This window comes from Rhinopithecus roxellana, chromosome 13 (assembly GCF_007565055.1).
Source record: "Rhinopithecus roxellana isolate Shanxi Qingling chromosome 13, ASM756505v1, whole genome shotgun sequence".
Lineage (NCBI taxonomy): Eukaryota > Metazoa > Chordata > Mammalia > Primates > Cercopithecidae > Rhinopithecus > Rhinopithecus roxellana.
The window spans coordinates 767,546-790,806 of record NC_044561.1 but is presented as its reverse complement, the minus strand read 5'-3'; the positions used below and the strand labels follow the sequence as shown (position 1 = coordinate 790,806).

Sequence of the window (23,261 nt, the reverse complement as noted above, 5' to 3'; positions counted from 1 at the left end):
CACTTCTAGGCAGGCTATGGAGTGTGCTTAAGGGTTGTCAACTCAACTGGAGGAAAATGTAACCAGGAGACCAGGAATTTGGTGTTATCTCCCTCCTGGATACTTTAGAATTGTGTGACCTGTACATCAGTGCACAGACCCTTTAGGTGTCCTCAGTAAATCAGTCTTAGGAAACTTTGGTTCTCTGTCTATCCCCCTTGTTTTGTAGGCATGTCAGCTTCTCTTGCAGCAGCAGCAACAGCAGCAGTTGTTACAGAACCAGAGAAAGATTTCTCAAGCTGTACGCCAACAGCAAGAGCAGCAGGTACGTGGGTGGACAGGGTCCCTCCAGTGTTGTGTTTGAGGAGTACATCCCGGCTTAGCCTCTTATGGCAAAGAACCGGGCACAGTCTCTTCCTGGGAAGTTCAGGGCTGTGCTTATCACGTGTCCGTCTCTCTTGGCCCGCAGCTGGCTCGAATGGTGAGTGCACTGCAGCAGCAGCAGCAGCAGAGGCAGCCGGGCATGAAGCACTCGCCCTCTCATCCTGCTGCTGGACCCAAGCCGCATCTGGACAACATGGTACCCAACGCGTTGAATGTGGGGCTCCCAGACCTTCAAACCAAAGGGCCAATACCTGGATATGGTTCTGGTAAGTTGTTAGTAGAGAAAAATTACCTTTTTAGAAATCTACCCCTCCAGGCCTGTGATAGGGGTTGTGCCTGCATTACCCTCTGTTTTTATGTCAGCTGTATAAGGTAGGTAAATATTCTTACCCCTGGTTTACACATGAGCCATCTGAGGCTTCTTGAGTTTCAGTGGGTTTCCAAAGCTCACCACATGGTTACTAAATAGCCAAGACAGGCCTCTAACTTCTCTGGCTTCAAAGCAGTCTTTCGATATATGTGTATGAATGGCCCACTGCTCTCCTACTGCCAGGAATTTTTAAAACCCTGTTTAAATGCTTGTGCATGCTGTGAGTGGTACACATGGCTGAGGTTATGATCTGTTAAAATATGTACTAGTTTGAAATGTTTTAGTATACTCATATTAATACAATTGCCTTCTATCAAAAAATGAACTAAAATTATAATGCAGATTGATACAAATTCATCTGATACTAGTATTTCATCTGATTTAAATAGAACAAGTAAGGTTATGCCTTTAACATTCTTCAAGACTTTTTTGGCAGGCAAATCATAGCTCTTTCAGAACTGGAAAACATGCTGTAAGCAGAATCTAATTGGTGAGGAAACAGTGATTTCAAAATAAAATTTAAAAATGGAAAAGATACCACACACCATCACAGTTTCATCCCAAACTGACAACATTTAGAATTTATCTTGTAAAGAAGACACTGTTCTATGCACACTCAAAAAACAAAAGTTGGGCCGGGTGCGGTGACTCACACCTGTAATCCCAGCACTTTGGGAGGCTGAGGCAGGCAGATCACGAGGTCAGGAGTTCAGGACCAGCCTGGCCAACATAGTGAAACCCCATCCCTACTAAAAATACAAAAATTGCCAGGTGCGGTGGCTCATGCCTGTAATCCCAGCACTTTGGGAGGCAGAGGCAGGCAGATCACGAGGTCAGGAGATCGAGACCATCCTGGCTAACACGGTGAAACCCCAACTCTACTGAAAATACAAAAAGAAATTAGCTGGGCATGGTGGCCGGTGCCTGTAGTCCCAGCTACTCAGGAGGCTGAGGCAGGAGAATGGTGTGAACACGGGAGGCGGAGCTTGCAGTGAGCCGAGATCGCGCCACTGCACTCCAGCCTGGGCGACAGAGCGAGACTCTGTCTCAAAAAAAAAAAAATACAAAAATTAGCCAAGCGTGGTGACACACACCTGTCATCCCAGCTACTGGGGAGGCTGAGGCAGGAGAATCATTTGAACCAGGGAGGCGGAGGTTGTAGTGATCTCAGATTGTGCCACTGCACTCCCGCCTGGGCGACAGAGTGAGACCCCATCTCAAAAAAAAAAAAAAAAAGAGTTGGGAAGACATGAAATTGCTGGTTCTAGGTGACAGTGTGACCCTGGACAAATGACAGCGGCTGACTATGCACCAACCCCGTGATCCTCCTACTGCACGTGCAGGGGGTGAGCAAAGACTTCAAGGTGTTCTTGATCTGGGTATTTTAACGGAATTACTTTGTAGATCCTCAGCTTCCACCAACTGTTTTCATTCTTAAAGATGATCTGCCTGATAACTGACTTAAATTCGAAATAACTTTTCTTGCACTTGATACAGAAGAAGGTCAGCTCTGTGCTCATTTGGGCTAAAGAACACCAGGTTACCAAACATGGGGGAGCCTCCCTTGATTACTAACAAAGGTGTCCTACGCTGGATTTCCTTCTTTTTTTTGAGGCAGAGTCTCACTCTGTTGCCCAACCTCCACCTCCCGCAACCTCCACCTCCCTGGTTCAAGCGATTCTCCTGCCTCAGACTCTTGAGTAGATGGGATCACAAGCACACGCCACCACTCCCAGCTAATATTTGTATAGTAGAAATGGAGTTTCACCATGTTGGTCAGGCTGATCTTGAACTCCTGACCTCAGGTGATCCACCTGCCGTGGCCTCCCAAAGTGCTGGGATTACAGGCGTGAGCCACCGCACCCGGCCGATTCTTATTTCAAACGGCTAAAGGATCAGAGTTAAGCATACACATATATACACATTTACTGAAGAAATTTTATGATTTTTGTCATACTCCTGTTTCATAAGTAACTTGTAAATTTAGCTGTGCATTATATTATTCCATATTAAAGAGAAATATTGACTTACTAGCTTGTTTCTGTATTTGTTAACTTCTTAAACAATAGATAAATAAATATTATTAGGTCTCATTTTAATTGTGACCTGACCATTTATAATCTGCCTTATAAGATAGATGTGTTTTGTCATTTATTTCACTTATAATTTTCCTGACTGGGCACGGTGGCTCATATGTGTAATCCCAGCACTTTGGGAGACCGAGGAGGGCAGATCACTTGAGGTCAGGAGTTCAAGACCAGCCTCCAACATGGTGAAACCCCGTTTCTGCTAAAAATACAAAATATTAACTGGACGTGGTGGCATGCACCTGTAATCCCAGTTACTCGGGTGGCTGAGGCAGGAAAATAGCTTGAACCCAGGCAGCAGAGGTTGCAGTGAGCTGAGATCATGTCATTGCACTCCAGCCTGGCCACAGAGCAAGACTCCATCTCAAAAATAAAAATTTTTTTCCTTAGTTAGCATGATTACATTTATTTGAATTGAAGAATACATTTTAGGACTGAAAGTTAGATTTGGCTGCCTGTTTTGAATAGATTATTTGATGAAAATATATTTAAAGCATATATAGAAATTAAATTTTTTTTCTAATAAAATGCCAAAGATGTAATGAAATGAACAGTATTTCAGTTTTCCTGGTGCTAAGTATGTTGAACTAAAAAGGATACCTCTGGGTGAAAGAATAGCAAGAATAATTGAAAGTTTATTAATATGTCTTGATAAAGCCTCTTTGTTACATTATCTCAAAATTAAGAATTTGAATGACTAATGACCGCTTAACTAATCCTTATTGATTCTTTTGTGAAATAGATGGTTTCTAATTCTGTCCTTTTAGCAAAATTGAAAATACACCTAATTGAGGCTGAGTGCAGTGGCTCATGTCTGGTAATCCCAGCACTTTGGGAGGCCGAGCTGGAGAGTGAGAGAGGGAGAGAGAGAGAGAAAGATTACCTAGTTGCATTGTTAGGTGATAATGACCTGTCTAAAAATTATATTTTAGTATCTATGTTACTGGGCTAGGGGAAAGAACATATACTTTAAAAGAAATTCGGAGAAGTAATTCATGTTATAACGAGACTCCTTCTGTTCCCATCTACTTATTTATATGAGTAAGATTTCTTAGTGCTTTATGTCAACAAAGAAATTTAAAATAAGATAGTAGAGAAAACTCTCATTATAGTAAGGAGTCTTGGTTACCGTGGATATCTGAACTCATTTAGAAACAAAGTGATTCATCTTCTTAGAATATGCATTTCTGATAAAATTTCACTTTTTATGTTTAAAATTTGTCAAAATTTGTAATATTTATTTGGTATATACCTGTGAAAAGTAAAGCTGTATAAATATTGGAGATTATAAAAATGACAGAAGAGTAATTGTATCTATGCTGCAATGATGATTGTGTTGATACCAGGTGTACACGTGGACATGGACTTAGAACAGTTGTGTTAGGATGGCCAATTATGGGTGATTTTTAAAAAATAATTATAGTTATAGAAACTAGTTTGCTTTTTAATGTATAGTAAAAAGAGGAAAAAACAGAACTGCAAACAGAGTGAAGGCAAGATCAGTGTAAGGACAAGTTAATTTAAGAGCATTTCCTCAAGGATGTAAGAATGGAGCCAAATGTTAGTCATGAACAGACCATGAATTAGGGTGTGTGAAGATGAGAGAGAGTAATTCTGGCAAGGACAGATGAGGTAGGCAAAGGGTTGTCCTTGCGTGAATGATAAAAGCAGGTGATAGGCAAGGGGCATGTCTTATCTCTGCTTGTACCTCAGCTCCTAACAACAAGGACTGGCACAGAACAGATTGTCCATAAATATTCATTGAACTTAACTAAATGGCTTAATTTGAGCTAAAGCTTTCTGTTTGTGGGCTGGAAATTTCAGGGAAACCACTTGGTGGACTGAGGAAATTTGGTTTTGCTATAGTGGAAAGTACAATAAAGTCAATATTTTCTTGGGTTTAGAGGTATGAGAGCTTGTGAATAGCCAAAGGTCACTAGCAAAGCACTGTCTGTTCTTTGTTAATGCAGCCACTAGAGCACAGTGTCCCAGAATTCCTTCCATCAAAATCCATCAGGCACACTCCATATCCTAGTGTCATGCCGGTTACTATGTGACATCAAAGAAAATTATGTACATCTTCGCCTGATTTTTTCCTCTTATACTTTGGGGTTTGTAGATTGAACCTTTCAAGGCAATTTTCTCACCTATTCTTTCTCTGACCCCTTGGATTATTTTTCCTGACCAAACCTAGTGAGGCAGTGCTGAGACTGCCCTACTGTGATGATACTTGATTCCCAAGTCTCTAATAAGAAAAGTGACCGTTTCTCTAAGGTTCTTGGAGCTGCTGAGCTCTTTCCTTGCGTGCTTAACTTTTTCTTTCTCTTTCTCTTTTTCTTTCTCTCATTCTTTTTCTTTCCTTCTTTCCTCTTCTTTTTCTCTTTTTTTCTTTTTTTGCCCTTTTTCTATAACTCTTTAATTTTCTGCATTTCATTTGTCACCAAAAAAACTCTAAGCAGTTGAAATTAAAGAAATTTAATTCACTGGCCAGGCACGGTGGCTCACGCCTGTAATCCCAGCACGTTGAGAGACTGAGGTGGGCAGCTCACGAGGTCAGGAGATTGAGACCATCCTGGCTAACATGGTGAAACCCCATCTCTACTAAAAAAAAATACAAAAATTAGCCAGGCGTGGTGGCGGGCGTCTGTAGTCCCAGCTACTTGGGTGGCTGAGGCAGAATGGTGTGAACCCAGGAGGCGGAGCTTGCAGTGAGCCGAGATCATGCCAGTGCACTCCAGCCTGGGCGACAGAGCGAGACTCCATCTAAAATAATAATAATAATAATAATAATAATAATATTAAGACCAGGCACGGTGGCTGATGCCTGTAATCCCAGCAATAATAATAATAATAATAATATTAACACCAGGCACGGTGGCTGATGCCTGTAATCCCAGCACTTTGGGAGGCCGAGATGGGCAGATTGCCTGAGCTCAGGAGTTCGAGACCAGACTAGGTAACGGTGAAAACCCATCTCTACTAAAAATACAAAAAATTAGCTGAGCATGGCTGCGGTGCGCCTGTAGTCCCAGCTACTCGGGAAGCTGAGGCAGGAGAATTGCTTGAACCCAGGAGGTGGAGGTTGCGCTGAGCCGAGATCGCGCCCCTGCACTCCAGCCTGGGTGACAGAGTCTCCATCTCCAAAATAATAATAATAATAATTTCATTTGAAATATTTTCATCTCATTCTAAAGATTTCTGCTCCCCCCGCCCAAGTCATCTTGAACTAGTAAATTGAGTTACAAAGTGTGAAAGAACACTGTTCTTTATATAAATAGCAACATTTTTCACATGGGTCAGGAAGGTATTCAACTTTTACTTGATTTATTATGTGTTCATAAAACTATCCCAGACAGCTAGGATAAGCACAGGGGAGGAAAAACACAACCTGGGCCCTTAGTGGGATTTGAATAGATGGAAATTGAGGGCCCTTTATGGGTATAGTGTGGAGTCTGGTCTGGCTAGAGTTGCGCATCTCGGGGCAGAGAAGCTTGGCTCTGCCATAGTGGGAGCCTTGCTTGCCTCTCTGGGATGCCTGTGCTTGTGCTGCTGCTCTGTGCTCCGTGTGGCTCATTCTCATTTTTGTCCCATTTCATCATTTTAGTCCTTTATTTTACTTTTTTGAGAGTTTTTATGAACAGGTGTCATGTACATTCTGACCCAAATGAATGATGGACCCTGTTAGACTCCATCATCCAGCTTCTGCTGTGTGGCTTCCGGCTCTCCAGCTCTGTGAAGTGGGAAAACGTTACCCACGGAGACTCTTCCCCTGAGGTTTACCTGGGGCTCATGGCAAAGTGAACTCAGAATCTCAAACTACCCACCTACTCAAGCTTTGGGGTCTTCCTCATTGCTTAAAGACTTCTTTCCGGCCGGGCATGGTGGCTCATGCCTGTCATCCCAGCACTTTGGGAGGCCGAGACAGGTGGATCACAAGGTCAGGAGATCGAGACCATCGTGGCTAACATGGCGAAACACCGTCTCTACTAAAAATACAAAAATTAGCCAGGCGTGGTGGCGGGTGCCTGTAGTCCCAGCTACTCAGGAGGCTGAGGCAGGTGAATGGCATGAACCCAGGAGGCGGAGTGCAGTGAGCCAAGACCGCACCACTACACTCCAGCCTGGGCAACAGAGCGAGACTCCATCTCAAAAAAAAAAAGGACTACTTTCAAATTTTTCTTTCCGATTTGCCCTGACCTCCACCCACCCCACGCTCAGGCTGCCAATTCTCTTCCTAAAATACAACTATTTATCCTCTAACATGCTTAAAATGTTCACTGTCCTGTTGTCCTAGAGAAAAAAAAGGTCCCAACTCCTTGACCTAATATATAAAGACCCTACATGACACGACTCTTCATTTCTCCCCATCCCCCAGCACTCTCTGCCTCACTTCATCCCAGAGTTAGCTAAACATTGGAGTCATTTGAACGTGTCACCATTCCCTAAACACACTTGGTTATCAAGAGTCAGAGCTTTAGCCGGGCGCGGTGGCTCATGCCTGTAATCCCAGCACTTTGGGAGGCCGAGGCGGGCGGATCACAAGGTCAGGAGATTGAGACCACGGTGAAACCCCATCTCTACTAAAAATACAAAAAATTAGCCGGGCGCGGTGGCGGGCGCCTGTAGTCTCAGCTACTCAGGAGGCTGAGGCAGGCAGAATGGCGTAAACCCGGGAGGCGGAGCTTGCAGTGAGCTGAGATCCGGCCACTGCACTCCAGCCTGGGTGACAGAGCCAGACTCCGTCTCAAAAAAAAAAAAAAAAGAGTCAGAGCTTTGTACTTGGTTTGCTTGACTTCCCCAAATAGCTGCCTTAGGCCCTAGATCACATGTTCCTTCTGCAAAGCCTTTCCTCCCCCAGGATACCCTGACTACAGCTCTGTCACTGCTGTTGCACTACATTGGCTGGATGTAGTCTTCTCCATCTCTGTTGGAGAGTGGCTGGCCCCAGCATCCTGTCTGGCACAAATACCAGCTAAATGAAAAAGGGCCTGCAGGAATGCACTGAGACAGACCTAATCGATGACAGTCATACATGTCTTCACACCTTCACAGAGAGACATCACTTACTTAGTGAGTAAGAGCCTAGATCAAAGCTTGGAATCAAAAATACCTGTTTCTGAGTGGAGAAACTCTGTGAATTAGTCTTTGAATGACACTTGAAGGCATTTGTGGGCTGTGCTTCAGAACTCTTGGTACTGATGCTAGAGACTTACAAAATGTGGTCTTCTCCTTTTTAGGCTTCAGCTCTGGCGGCATGGACTATGGCATGGTTGGTGGGAAGGAGGCTGGAACTGAGTCTCGCTTTAAACAGTGGACCTCCATGATGGAGGGGCTGCCCTCTGTGGCCACACAGGAAGCCAATATGCACAAAAATGGTAAGAGAAGCACTGAAAGCTAGAGCCCCCAACTCACATCAGGTCGTGATGAAACATTCTATAATACTGTTTTGAAGTACAGAACTTGGTGTTCTTTTCCTCCTGAATCCTGTGATTGCCTGTGGAGGAAGGTCACAGTCATGTGTATGTTGAATTACAAGAAATATAAAGTGCTAGTTCTAATTAAAGAGAGCAGAATTTTTCCGCTACCATGATTGAGGGTGGTAGCAGTGAACTTGGGCACCCACCAAGGTGAAACCCTAATAAGTTGGCTGAGGGAACAGAGTCAGCTTGTTCAGTTTGTTTTGCTTTGTTTTGCGGAGCAGGGGATCGTAATAATACCTATCTTGTTGGTTGTTTGAACCATATTAAGTTTATCAGCTTTTTAAAAATTTCCTGTCTTTTAATCTCCAAAAGATGACTAAACAGATCATAATACATGAGATTTGAACTTTTCACAAAGCTTTCTTGTTCTGTGTGAATTACAGTGTCTGCAGGTCAGCGTTGAAGGGCATTGCAGGCTTTGGTGGTGATGTTGGTCGGCTTTTCCTCTCAATTTCTCTCTGTAAGGGCTTCTCCATTTCCTGTAAAACAGATAAAAGGTCTCAGAACCTTCCTTCAGCCTTTGTTTCAGTGTTTGTTTCATTTGAAAGTAATTCACTTGGACTTAACTGTATCCATGAGAACCAAGTATAAAGAGGTGTCTGGCTGTTCCTGCTGCAGCGCCCTGGCAGGCCTCAGCCCCGGCCAAGTCATTCAGTCTGAAGCCTTTCAGGTTTCCTTCATAAACCACTCTTTAATAAGCCCATCCAGGAGGCCGGTGAAATAGCCACGTGGAGCTCTCTGCCTGCCATCTCTGAGCATTATCGTTTGGTTTCATGGCATGAAGTCAAAAGTGATTTATTGAAATTGTAAAATCTGTTTGTGGATTGAATAAGCCCACTGTCATCTATAGCTTTGGGCGCTTTCAATGCTTCCTTAGGCTGATGATTCACCAGGTCCCCTTGTCCCCAAAGACATGATAGGTGCATGATAATAAATATGAAATGGCATGTGAGAGGGTATCTCGAAGGCAAAATCTCTACTTGCCTTTTTAGAGCTTATAGATCATGTTTCCCATCTCCTTAGCAATCCCCGAAGTAATTGAGCTTTTCATTTTCCACTGCTTCACCATAATGCGCCTCTGAGCCAGATTTGTCAGTGGCCCCAGAAAAGTAAATGTCCTCTTAGCTGAGCATGGAGATAGTTTTGATAATATTCCCATTAGGCTGCATCACCCTGGAAATAATTTTATCCCTTCACAAGCAGCATCCTAAGAATAGATCAAGTGACCCAATACCATATATAAAATTCATTTGAGAAGTAAGTAGACTGGTATCTCACTGACACCTAAAATTTTATTTAAAGTGCATGTTTTGTTAGTTCAAGGCAATTTTAAGCTTTTAATTCTTTTCCTGCCCCTAGCATATAAAAATGCATGATGGGGGCACCAACAAAACCACTGAAGTGCTCTCAGGAAACCAGTTACAAAGGATTTGCTGTTCTTCATGTGTGAGGCCATGAATCCCAGAGCTGCAGAGTTCATTGCTGGTCTTGTGCTGGCAAAGACCCTAGGCGGGAATTCCATCTCATTGCGTTGGAATTTTAAGTAATTGCAGATGCTTTTCCCTCCAGTGGACTCTCTGTTTACACTGCTGCTTCCAGCTAATCTAAGCCTGATCAGCCAGCCCTTAAGAACCTGGGTGGGTAGCATCAGTAGAAATTTAGTTAAAACCTTCTTATGTGCTACAAATTGTTAGAATTTTCCCCATTTCTCACTTTTGAGTCGCTAGCATAGAAACTAGGGATAATGGTCAGATTCCTCGTATGTGAACGTTTCATTAATTTCCTAAGACCATGGAATTTTAAAACTGAAAGGAACATTCAAGCATTAGAAAAATCCTGTGTGCCTAAGTGAGGAACTGAGAGGCTCAGAGAGGCGAAATGACTTGTTAGACATGCTGCTTAGTAATTATGTGCTGAGTCTCGAATGCAACCTCTTATTCCAGTGCTGTTTGTATATACTCCATCAGCTTTAGAAGACTGTTTGTTTGCATTCCAATGAATAAAAAATAGACAAGTTCTATTCATAGGAGTTATTCTGGATGATTTAATATCCTCTCTTTTCTTCAGGCGCTATAGTGGCCCCTGGTAAGACCCGGGGAGGGTCACCGTACAACCAGTTTGATATCATCCCTGGTGACACACTGGGTGGCCATACGGGTCCTGCTGGTGATAGCTGGTTACCTGCCAAATCTCCACCAACAAATAAAATCGGAAGTAAATCCAGCAATGCCAGCTGGCCTCCAGGTATTGTCCAGGAAATGCTTTTCCAGGATAGCATTTGTTTTGTAATTGTGAGTTTCAGGTTCGGAATACATTGCTTTTGTGACTCATGTTACTAAGGTACTTGCTTTCATTTTTTCATTCAGTAATTGTTAGAAGCAAGGCATGTGCTGTGGGAAGACAAGATTTTCATTAGATGGGGAATCTGGGGATAAGTGACATTGTAGCTGGGACTTGGCATTCGTCCCATGCATAGTATGCCTTGTAACATGGGTTCTTTTGAAGTGTCTGTTGAATTGATCTGTTAGTTTTTAGGCAAGTATTTATTATCAGTTAGTCTGTAGGTATGCAGTAGTGATTGCAATGAGATTATTTGTTAATATTTTTCTTTCTCTCCTCTTTTGTTGGATATAGTAATCTATTCTCATGACAGAAAAATGGGAACATTTAATAAAGCAAAAATTAAAATCAGTAATTCCATAAATATATGTCCTCTTAGACCTCTTTCTGTGCATGTGTATTTGTAACATGAATATGTATAGTTTCATTTTATTAAAGTAGGATTTTTTTATTTTAATGGAGTTTCGCTCTTGTCGCCCAGGCTGGAGTGCAGTGGTGCGATCTCGCTTCACTCCAAGCTCCGCCTCCCGGGTTCAAGCGATTCTTCTGCCTCAGCCTCCCGAGTAGGTGGGATTACAGATGCCTGCCGCCATGCCTGGCTAATTTTTTGTATGCTTAGTAGAGACGGGGTTTTGCCATGTTGGGCAGGCTAGTCTCGAACTCCTGACCTCAGGTTATCCGCCCACTTCAGCCTCCCAAAATGCGAGGATTACAGGCGTGAGCCACCGCGCCCCGCCAAAGTAGAGTTGTGTAATGCAGATTGTTCATATATGATACACACTGCTCTTTCTCTTCACAATTTGGAAAATAGAAGTTTATTCTGTCACATAGCTTTAAAATTTTAAAATGATTTAAATTGACCAATAGAAAAATTCTGAGCGCTCGTGTATATTCTAGGCTTTCTCTTGCTAAGCTAAATTATCCCTGGTGGTTATCCCTGGACATTCTATGTAGCAATATCATTTGTGTTACATTTTTTGCATTTTGGCCAACATCTGGTAAGGAAAGTGAGAAAGACCACTGATCTCTAGCCCATATTTTCGCCAGTTCGTGGCCTAGATGCTTGGATAATTCTTATGAACACCAGAGTCCTTACTCCTGCCTCCCCTGCCTTCAGCCCTGAAGTCTCCTGGGAGCAGGAGGATCAGGTTACCGGGGCCAGGCTGTGATGAGCTGTGGCTTCCAGTTCACTACCATAGACAGTGTGGTAACACAAAGGTGCCGTTGGCAAGAGTATATGTTCATGCTGATTTTTTTCCCCTTAATTTTGTGATCAAAATCTAAGAGACAATAAATTCAGTATTTATACTTTTCAGAGACCCATTTCTTCTATAAAAAAAGTACTATTATCATTTTTTTTAAAACAACCTTCCTTCTCTAATATTTGTTTTCCTTGTCTCAGAATTCCAACCAGGAGTGCCATGGAAAGGTATCCAAAACATTGACCCTGAATCTGACCCCTATGTCACCCCAGGAAGTGTGCTGGGGGGTACAGCCACATCTCCCATTGTAGATACTGACCACCAACTGCTGCGGGATAACACCACAGGTACTTGAGCGAAGCATCTCTTATATATTCAACACCCAGCATTTTCTTTTTTTTTTTTTTTTTTTTTTTTGATACGGAGTCTCGCTCTGACACCCAGGCTGGAGTGCAGTGGCGCGATCTTGGCTCACTGCAAACTCCACCTCCCGGGTTCACGCCATTCTCCTGCCTCAGCCTCCTGAGTAGCTGGGACTACAGGCGCCCGCCACCACGCCCGGCTAATTTTTTTATATTTTTAGTAGAGACAGGGTTTCACCGTGTTAGCCAGGGTGGTCTCGATCTCCTGACCTTGTGATCCACCCACCTCGGCCTCCCAAAGTGCTGGGATTACAGGCTTGAGCCACTGCGCCCGGCTTGCACCCAGCATTTTCATAGTTGTCAGTTTGTGACTTAGTTTGTACTTGCTGGTACCTAAAAGTTTAACCAAAATTGTAAGAATATTGCTTTTCACATTTATTTGTTAGACATATTTTGTCCTCCATTCTATTGAAGTTTAAATAAAATACTCTCAAGGTTTCCCTGGTTATACTGACATTTATCTTCAGTATTTTCTTTTTCTTCTTTGTTACCCAAGGGTCTAATTCTTCCCTCAACACCTCGCTGCCTTCACCTGGTGCCTGGCCCTACAGTGCCTCTGACAACTCCTTTACCAACGTTCATAGCACTTCAGGTATGAGTGTGAAGCTTTGGTTTCCCTTTGGTTAGCACTTTTTCATCAGGTTCCCTTTTATAAAGGAAATTGGCATGTATTTCGTAAGGTATACTCTTAGAGAAGTTCAGTAGCATAGGTCAGTATAGATGGAAGCACACCCTTTTCTATTTGCTGTATCTTTGAGGAACTTCTAGTCTCAGGAAGGATGAGCCAGATACAACTTTGGGATGAGCTATATCCAGAGGGCTGTAGTCATGTCCTGATGACACACATGCTTCTCTTTTTTTTTTGAGATGGAGTCTCGCTCTGTCACCCAGGCTGGAGTGCAGTGGTGCGATCTCGGCTCACTGCAAGCTCCGCCTCCCGGGTTCCCGCCTTTCTCCTGCCTCAGCCTCCCGAGTAGCTGGGACTACAGGCGCTCACCACCACGCCCAGCTAATTTTTTGTATTTTTAGTAGAGATGGGGTTTCACTGTGGTCTCGATCTCTTGACCTCATGATCCACTCGCCTTGGCCTCCCAAAGTGCTGGGATTACAGGCATGAGCCACCGCGCCCGGCCAACATGCTTCTCTTTTACCAAGGCTGTTAAGAAGTCAAGGGTCATGAGAAGAACCAATTAAGGCCAGGTTATTATTCCTAAGGTAGCCAGTTATAGCTGGCTTTTCTCTAAAAATCCTCCCACTTATAGACAAAGGCTAAGGGCAGATGGCCAAAGGAAAAGAAAAAAAAAAAAACAAAACAACCTTGATTAATTTTAGCATCTTTTGGTAAGTTCCTCATGTTTTTTTGAAAGACATTAGGAAATGGAAAATTTAGTGGATATAATAAAGGCTTTGAAGTCACTCACTGAGCATAGTGCCTTACTGGTTGGTAGACATATTGGTAATTGGCACCTTCAGTTTGCACAAGTCAGACCTTAAGCTGTTAAAGTCATTATGACGTACATGCTTTGCTCAGGTAAAAGCAAATAAAGCATACCTTTATCCACCTACGAAGACACGGCAGGCTAGTGGGCTGCAGATTGTCTTGTTTTTCTTCCCACCTCTGTGTCCTATCAGTAGTGCAACAATAACCTACCACTCACTGAGTGATCCCGCAGGCCAGGCATCATGCTAAACCTTCCACATGAATTTTTATTTTACCTTCACCAAAGGCTATGAGTAAGTCCTGTTGTTACCGCTCTTTTGTGGATAAAGAAACTGAGTGAGGTTCTGAGAGCTGATATAACTTGCCTCGGTTCTGAGCAAGTATGTAAAGGAGACATCTCAATATTCCAGGTTTTGAACCACCACCTTACATTATACTTTTGTAAGATTTCTTTTACGTGTAAGAACTTACTCTGATTACCCATCTCTTTTACACCTATAAATGCCCGTATCTCAGATTGAACTATGTATCTTTTTCCAGCAGTTGAAAATTCATCTGAGAGATGGCCCAAGAATCACCTCAGACTTGTCTAAAACTGAACCTGTACTTCCCCACCCCCAAAAATGTCTTTCCTTCTCAACTCAGTTCTTTATGTTTCTTAATGATCTCGGCTGGGTGCAGTGGCTCTCACCTGTAATCCCAGCACTTTGGGAGGCCGAGGCGGGTGGATCACAAGGTCAGGAGATCAAGACTGTCCTGGCTAACACAGTGAAACCCCGTCTCTACTAAAAATACAAAAAAAAAAACAAAAATTAGCTGGGCATGGTGGTAGGTGCCTGTAGTCGCAGCTACTCAGGAGACTGAGGCTGGGGAATGGCTTGAACCCGGGAGGCGGAGCTTGCAGTGAGCTGGGATCACGCCACTGCACTCCAGCCTGGGTGACAAAGCGAGACTCCGTCTCAAAAAAAAAAAAAATTATGATCTCATGCATCATTTAGTTCCAAAACCTCAGTATTTTCTTCCTCTTTCCTCTCTCTCAATCCCTGGATCCAGGCAGTTACAATTTCTCCGTAGTGATTTATTCTGCAATCATATTTCAAATATCCATTCCTTCTATTCCATTCTATTTACTATCACAGTAGTTTAAACACTCCCTGCTGAATCCATTGCAGAAACTCCTAATAGTATATGCAGGACTCCTAATGCAGTCCCCAGCCTACCTTTATAACCTTCTTTACCTCTCTGCCCCTGTGGACTGTTTAGCCAAAATTGGGGGGGAACATATTCTATACAGAGAGAGTTTATGTTGGACCTTGGTTTACACATTCCTGTTTCTTTGTGCCCATCCATGTGTGTAAATCCTTCAAGAGCTGTCTTTATAAAGCCTTTGCTGCAAGCCCAGCATTCTTGGTCCCCTCTGCGTATTGAACATACGTGATGATGATGGGGTCACCCCTTCTGTTGCTCATCTGTTCTGTCTTCCCATCTGAGCTTGAGCAAGGTTCTTGGGGATAATTATGTATATTGCTCACGGCACTGATTTAGTGCCATATGCATAGTAAGCCCTTAGTGAATATTTCTTGATTGTTTTTAAAGAATCTGTTTGAACATCAATATCTAATAAGCTGGATCAAGGCACAAGACAAGCGTAATTTACTAATTACTTCCCATTCAGTCAATGACTGTTTATGGAATACTTTATTCTGCTAGGGTTCACATTCTCACTGTTACCCAGAAGCTGGTATCTTTAGGAAGACTCTCCTTGCATGTGTCCTCCTTTTCAAGTCATTTTTAGCTAAGAAAGCAGTAGAGAATTGGTTATCTTATTAAATCTTTAATTCATATGATAATTATATCAATTCAGAGTAGCAGTCACTGAAAATTTTCTGTTCATTATGCTCTAAGAACAGTGTTATTTTGTATCGCTGTGCTTGAAATGTGTACTATTTTTAGAATATAAATGTGTATGTATTTATGTGTATGTAGATAAAACTCGTGTATTTGTCAACAAAAGTGAACCGTCTAACCTTATTCCTTCCTTAATTTTCTCTTCTTACAGCAAAGTTCCCTGATTACAAATCAACATGGTCCCCAGATCCCATAGGACACAACCCCACTCATCTCTCCAACAAGATGTGGAAAAACCATATTTCCTCCAGGAACACTACACCGCTGCCCCGCCCACCTCCTGGTCTGACCAACCCCAAACCATCATCTCCCTGGAGCAGCACAGCACCCCGATCAGTCAGGGGGTGGGGGACACAGGACTCACGGCTCGCCTCGGGTGAGGAGGATTTGCCTAGAGGAGCGCCATTGTTCATCCACAAGGGGCTTTTGTTAACACAGATGGTGAAGACACCAAGAGGTCTTCCCAAAGAGAGGAAGTCATGGTTGTCTGGTTTTTCTTCTGGTAGAGGAAAAGGTACCTCCTGAGTGAAAGGCGCAGTCAGTATGAGGCAAAGGGACCCAAGAACTCCAAAGGGACAGATGGGGTAAAATGAGTGAGTAAAAATGGCAGAGCGAGAACACTGGGAGGGAAATATTGTCTTGGAAATCATGCATAAAAGTCATGCATAGGAGTCAGGGACCAATAGAAGAGAAAAAGAAGGTCAGAGTCCAGTGGAAAAGAGAGACAGTTTATAAAAGCAGAGAAGAAATGTGGGCTACATGAAAATCTTTCTCCTTCTTGGCTTTTCTTGAATTTTTGTTTTATTTCTCTTCCTAACCATTTTTCTGGTTGCTCACAGCCTCTACCTGGAGTGATGGTGGCTCAGTTCGTCCTAGTTACTGGCTGGTTCTTCACAATCTCACTCCACAGGTAATTATGCTTTCTCGTGGTTTTCTAGATAGGACTTGATTGTGTTAAGAGAGGGAAAGACGGGAGTTGGTGTCTCACACCTGTAATCCCAGCACCTCGGGAGGCCGAGGTGAGAGGATTGCTTGAAGCCAGGAGTCTAAATTCAGTCCAAGCAATATAGTGAGACCCTGTTTCTACAAAAAATTAAAAATTAGCCAGGCATGGTGGCGCACAGCTGCTTAGGAGGCTAAGGTGCAAGGATCACTTGAGCCCAGAGGTCAAGGCTGCAATGAGCCATGATTGCATTGCATTGCAGTCCAGGTTGGGCAACAGTGCAAGACCCTGTCTCAAAAAAAGAGAGAGAGAGAGAGAAATAGATGTGGGAGGCTGGCAGATATGAAAGCTCATCTCCTGATCACTGCAAAGAGGTCTTGACTGCAGGAGGTGGGTGTCCCCTCCTGACCCAAGGTTCACAGCCTACTTCTGGAGAGGGGTTGGTACTGGCCATTAGGCTTCATGACTGCCTTCAAGATGATGATAACATACAGTTTATAAAAGTGAAAACTAGTTTTATATGCTAGTTTATAAAACTAGGTAAAACCCACTAGCGTGGATTCCTGCAGATCTTACAGGGTGGAGAAAGAGAAAAAAGAGTAGGGGTGGTATTTTCTGGTGGTTTCTGTGTAGTAGACACTATTTGCTATACAGATGTGCATGTTAGAATCTAGAACCTAGTGGAAAAGGGAGTATTTTAAGGACACCCAAAAGCTACCTGTTTCTGTGTTAATTCTCCAATAAGACCTGAACCTATACTTCCCCATCCCTAAAAGCGTCTTCCCTTCTCAACTAAGTTCTTTATGATTCTTAATATTGATCTCGGCCAGGCGCGGTGACTCAAGCCTGTAATCCCAGCACTTTGGGAGGTTGAGACGGGCGGATCACGAGGTCAAGAGATCGAGACTATCCTGGCTAACACGGTGACACCCCGTCTCTACTAAAAAATACAAAAAACTAGCCGGGCAAGGTGGTGGGCGCCTGTAGTCCCAGCTACTCGGGAGGCTGAGGCAGGAGAATGGCGTAAACCCGGGAGGCGGAGCTTGCAGTGAGCTGAGATCCAGCCACTACACTCCAGCCTGGGCGACAGAGCGAGACAAAAAAAAAATGATCTCATGCATCATTTAGTTACAAAACCTCAGTATTTTCTCCCTCTTAAAACATATTAACCATTTCTGTGCTTTGTAAATACTTAACCATCCATCTCTCCAGTGGAAGAGATCATTTGACTTCATAGTTTATAAATGCTACATGGGGCCAGTTGCAGTGGCTCACGCCTGTAATCTCAGCACTTTGGGAGGCCAAGGCAGGTGGATCATGAGGTCAAGAGATCAAGACCATCCTGGCCAATGTGGTGAAACCCTGTCTCTACTGAAAATACAAAAATTAGCTAGGCGTGGTGATGCGCACCTGTAGTCTCAGCTACTTCAGAGGCTGAGGCAGGAGAATCGCTTGAACCCGGGAAGCGGAGGTTGCAGTGAGCTGAGATTGTGCCACTGCACTCCAGCCTGGTGACAGAGTGAGACTCCATCTAAAAAAATTTTTTTTTTAATTTAAAAATGCTACATGGGTATGTTTAACTCTCCATCTATTATCCTCTTCACGTGTAGATGGCATTACTATAATTTGCTCTCATCAGACCATATCCTCTGGGTGGTTTTCCAGTGGAAGGGCTTCATTTGCACCAAGCCACCCTGCCTTTCACCTTGGTTGCTAGATAACTGAGGCATTTGCAGAAGAAGCATTATGTTGAGCATTTGAACGAAGTTAAATGGGCCCATCAAAACTGAGTCCATCACAACCTTTACAACACCCTCACAACACCTTATTAAAAGGAGTCAGTTTTGCCTCCTGTTTTTGACACATGGAATGCATTGTCTGGCATTTAATTCATACATGGATTCATGCACACTTTATTAAGCCAACATTTTCCAGAATGTTCTCATGAGATATGATTAGGTCTCTGGCCTAATATGTTGGACATGTATACTTGGTTAAACAAAACTAAGCAGATTTTTTCACTTTGAGACTTCTTAGACCTTTTAATATGCTAACCCATATTATGATTCTCTGTGGGGAAATACATCTCCTAAATATATTTGCCCATTTCTGGGAGTAAATCACAGGATTCGTATTTCAAGGTGTACATTGAGGTAAACAATTTCCTAAATACAGTTAACATGAGGGAGGATGTGGGTCAGCCCTTAATCTCTGTATTTAATCAACTCAGCTCCAAGTTTCAAGTTATGGCCGGGCGCAGTGACTCACGCCTGTAATCCCAACACTTTGGGAGGCCGAGGTGGGCAGATCACGACGTCAGGCGATTGAGACCATCCTGGCTAACACAGTGAAACCCTGTCTTTACTAAAAATACAAAAAATTAGCCAGGCATGGTGGCAGGCGTCGGTAGTCCCAGCTACTTGGGAGGCTGAGGCAGGAGAATGGCATGAATCCGGGAGGCAGAGCTTACAGTGAGCCGAGATTGCACCGCTGCACTCCAGCCTGGGTGACAGAGTGAGACTCCATCTCAGAAAAAGAAGTTCCAAATTATTTCTTTAGCTAATAGTCGACTGAAATATGAACAATGTTGTATGACCATCCTTAAAACTATGCCTCCTGTTTTCTAAGAGTTGTCATACAATGTGGTAATTATGGTATGATGAGATTGAGAGAAGCAATAGGAGATGCACTGTTTTGAAAGAAGCCTGGGTGGCTGTTCCCTTGTTCTATCATATAAGAAATGGGCCGGGCGCAGTGGCTCAAGCCTGTAATACCAGCACTTTGGGAGGCCGAGACGGGCGGATCACAAGGTCAGGAGATCGAGACCATCCTGGCTAACATGGTGAAACCCCGTCTCTACTAAAATATACAAAAAACGGCCGGGCGCGGTGGCTCAAGCCTGTAATCCCAGCACTTTGGGAGGCCGAGACGGGCAGATCACGAGGTCAGGAGATCGAGACCATCCTGGCTAACACGGTGAAACCCTGTCTCTACTAAAACATACAAAAAACTAGCCGGGTGAGGTGGCGGGCGCCTGTAGTCCCAGCTACTCGGGAGGCTGAGGCAGGAGAATGGCGTAAACCCGGGAGGCGGAGCTTGCAGTAAGCTGAGATCCGGCCACTGCGCTCCAGCCTGGGCGACAGAGCGAGACTCCGCCTCAAAAAAAAAAAAAAAAAAAATACAAAAAACTAGCCGGGCCAGGTGGCGGGCGCCTGTAGTCCCCAGCTACTTGGGAGGCTGAGGCAGGAGAATGGCGTAAATCCTGGGAGGCGGAGCTTGCAGTGAGCTGAGATTCGGCCACTGCACTCCAGCCCGGGCGACAGAGGGAGACTCCATCTCAAAAAAAAAAAAAAAGAAAGAAAAAATGCTGGCCAGATGTGGTGGCTCGTGCCTGTAATCCCAGCCCTTTTGGGAGGCCGAGGTGGGTGGATCACCTGAGGTCAGGAGTTCCAGACCAGCCTGGCCAACATGGTGAAACCCCATCTCTACTAAAAATACAAAACTTAGCCAGGTGTGGTGGTGGGCGCCTGTAGTCCCACCTCAGTTGGGAGGCTGAGGCAGGAGAATCGCTTGAACCCGGGGGTGGAGGCTGCAGTGAGCTGAGATTGCACCACTGCACTCCAGCCTGGGTAACAGAGCAAGATTGTTTCAAAGAAAAAAATGTCTGTTGTACACATACATCCATATAAAATGAATATGGGGGTGGCTGTGTTTGGGTTAGAATTAATTTTAAAAATCAAAGCTTCCTAAGAGCAGACTAATCTCTATCATAGCTTAAAAGTTTATAAGAGCAAGTTACCTGCTATCCATCCTGGGTGACAGAAGGGTGAGACCCCCCCACATCTAAATTTTAAAAAATATATGTATTGATACAGTTGCTACCGCCTTATCCATGGTTTCTCACCCTTGGCCAAACCTTAGTCAAAAAATATTAAGATATTTTGAGAGAAAGACGACATTCACATAACTTACAGTATATTATAACTTTTCTATCTTAATCTCTTACTGTGCCTAATTTATAAATTAACTTTATCTTAGGTATGTATGTATAGGAAAAACATAGTATACTTAGAGTTCAATACTTTCGGTGGTGTCAGGCCTCCACTGGGGGCCTTGGAAGGTGTTCCCCTCAGATAAAAGGGAACTACTTTATCTGGATAATTTTTCTTTCATCACCTAAAATTTATTTAGAGGGCATCTATCCTAAAAAGTCTCTTAGGCCGGTCGTGGTGGCTCACGCTTGTAATCCCAGCACTTTGGGAGGCCGAGGCGGGCAGATCATGAGGTCAAGAGATCGAGACCATCCTGGCTAACACAGTGAAACCCCATCTCTACTAAAAATATTAAAAAATTAGCCGAGTGTAGTGGTGGGCATCTGTAGTCCCAGCTACTCAGGAGGCTGAGGCAGGAGAATGGCGTGAACCTGGGAGGCGGAGCTTGCAGTGAGCCAAGATGGCGCCACTGCACTCCAGCCTGGGTGACAGAGCGAGACTCTGTCTCAAAAAAAAAAAAAAGTCTCTTGAGGCATATGCCAACATGTTTATGTAGTCTATTGTTACTTATAAAACAATGCTAAGAACATTTCTCTGATCATTTTCTGCAAAGAACTACAGAGAAACTGCCTGTTTTCATCCTGCAGGGTGCCTACCACTGCCACCAGTAATACAGCTTTTTAAGCAATTCAATAGTAATCTGTTTATCTTACAAAGAGATGAGCTGAAATGGTGGACTGATCTTAAATACCTATTTAAGATCTTGACAGGCCGGGCGCAGTGGCTCATGCCTGTAATCCCAGCACTTTGGGAGGCTGAGGCGAGTGGATCACAAGGTCAGGAGATCAAGACCATCCTGGCCAACATGGTGAAACCCCGTCTCTATTAAAAATACAAAAATTAGCTGGGAGTGGTGGAGTACGCCTCTGATTCCAGCTACTCAGGATGCTGAGGCAGGAGAATCACTTGAACCCGCGAGATGGAGGTTGCAGTAAGTCGAGATCATGCCACGGCACTCCAGCCTGGTCAACAGAGCAAGGCTCTGTCTCAAAAATAAATAAATAAAAAGATCTTGATGCAAAATAAATTAATCAGAGTGAATACGTTTGCTCATCCAACTCATAGATTAGGAAAATTGTCCCTAATCGCTGAAGATCTTAAGTGGTGAAAGTCTAACTGGGGTGAGGAGTACAGCCTTTGGTCAAAATGCCTGATGTCAACACAGTTCATAGAGAAGTAGGCAGAGATGGGCAAAGTCGGGTCAGACAGTGTTGGAATAGGCTGTGAACCAGGTCAGCCATTAGCATTTTCAATAATCAGATGTTTAGTACTTTTCTTGTTCGTGCTTTTCTTGTTTGTGTCTTTCTCTTTACAGAGGCCTACATGAGCAGTGATGCTAAGAATGTTAACTTACATTCTGATGTGGATACCATCTCATTTCTGTCCTTTTTTGACTCTACAAATTAACACTCGCACCTGTTTATCTCTTAACACAGACCATAGGCTGAATCATATGCTTTTGTTTTGAGCCTCATTTATGCAAACTTGATTTGCAAAATGGGCCCACTAGGTCTCAGCCACTGCTTTGAATATCTTAAAATTTACCTTTTCCACCCCACCTCCAGTCTTTATCTCATGAATGTCATTACTCCTTAGATTGACGGGTCAACCTTGAGAACGATCTGCATGCAGCATGGCCCACTGCTGACATTCCATCTGAATCTAACCCAGGGCACTGCCCTGATCCGATACAGCACCAAACAGGAGGCGGCCAAGGCCCAAACTGCACTGCACATGTGAGTATTCGATCCTACACCCACGTAGACAAACATGCATGAAGATGCACCGTGAGTATTCCGGCAGCTGCTGAATTAAAGACGCACCAGAACATACAGGAAGAATGGCACCATCACACATGCATCTGCAAGTCTTGAGTGCGGAGGTGCCAGGTCTTTTCCACCTAAGCTTGGATTGTCCTGTATATATCAGAGGCCAGTCTTCAGAATTCCAAATGTAAATAATTTGTGAAGTAGTGAGTAAATCCTAAGTAACATAAAACAAAGCTAGGGCCAGGCACAGTGGCTCACGCCTGTAATCCCAGCACTTTGGGAGGCCGAGGTGGGCAGATCACGAGGTCAGGAGATGGAGACCATCCTGGCCAACGTGGTGAAACCCCATCTCTACTAAAACACAAAAAATCAGCCAGGCATGGTGGCACGTGCTTGTAGTCCCAGTTACTCGGAAGGCTGAGGCAGGGGAGTCGCTTGAACCTGGGAGGCAGAGGTTGCAGTGAGCCAAGATCGCGTCATTGCACTCCAGCCTGGTGACAGAGCAAGACTCCATCTCAAAAAAGAAAAAAAAACACACAGCTAATAAAAGTGCCATTGTTTTTCATAATAGAATCTGGCTGCTTACTCCAGCCTCTTTGCAGATGACAAAGCGTTGTGGTCTTGGTGGGTGGCAGGGTCTTGGCTTAAATTAGGTGGCGTTAGATCAGACTTTGCCCATCCCCTTCCCTGCCACTGTCAAACTGGTGGATGGAGAAGAGCTGACTGCCCTTGGCTGCAGATGCCATGACAGAAAGCTGGACACACTGCAAGCCAGGGACGAGGAGGCTCAGGCAGCGAGGAGCCCCTGAGAAAGAGCAGCAGTTCCAGGGGCTGAAGCCAGGTTGCTTTGATGCTTTGGGTTTGATCTTTTGCCTCGTAACTCA

The 23,261-nt window shown here is 44.0% G+C and overlaps 1 protein-coding gene across 7 annotated transcripts in view; it reads left to right on the top strand.

Annotated features, from left to right (window-relative positions):
• The window catches only part of TNRC6B (trinucleotide repeat containing adaptor 6B), a 283,394-nt gene that overhangs the window by 254,303 nt on the left and 5,830 nt on the right, over positions 1 to 23,261 (top strand). For all 7 annotated transcript variants that reach the window (XM_030915672.1, XM_030915676.1, XM_030915675.1 and 4 more), the window contains 9 exons: positions 209 to 304; positions 449 to 629; positions 8,058 to 8,195; positions 10,368 to 10,544; positions 12,043 to 12,189; positions 12,761 to 12,856; positions 15,765 to 15,989; positions 16,453 to 16,523; positions 22,205 to 22,344. In XM_030915672.1, the coding sequence (XP_030771532.1) occupies positions 209 to 304; positions 449 to 629; positions 8,058 to 8,195; positions 10,368 to 10,544; positions 12,043 to 12,189; positions 12,761 to 12,856; positions 15,765 to 15,989; positions 16,453 to 16,523; positions 22,205 to 22,344 (1,271 nt within the window). The remainder of the gene's footprint in view (positions 1 to 208; positions 305 to 448; positions 630 to 8,057; positions 8,196 to 10,367; positions 10,545 to 12,042; positions 12,190 to 12,760; positions 12,857 to 15,764; positions 15,990 to 16,452; positions 16,524 to 22,204; positions 22,345 to 23,261) is intronic.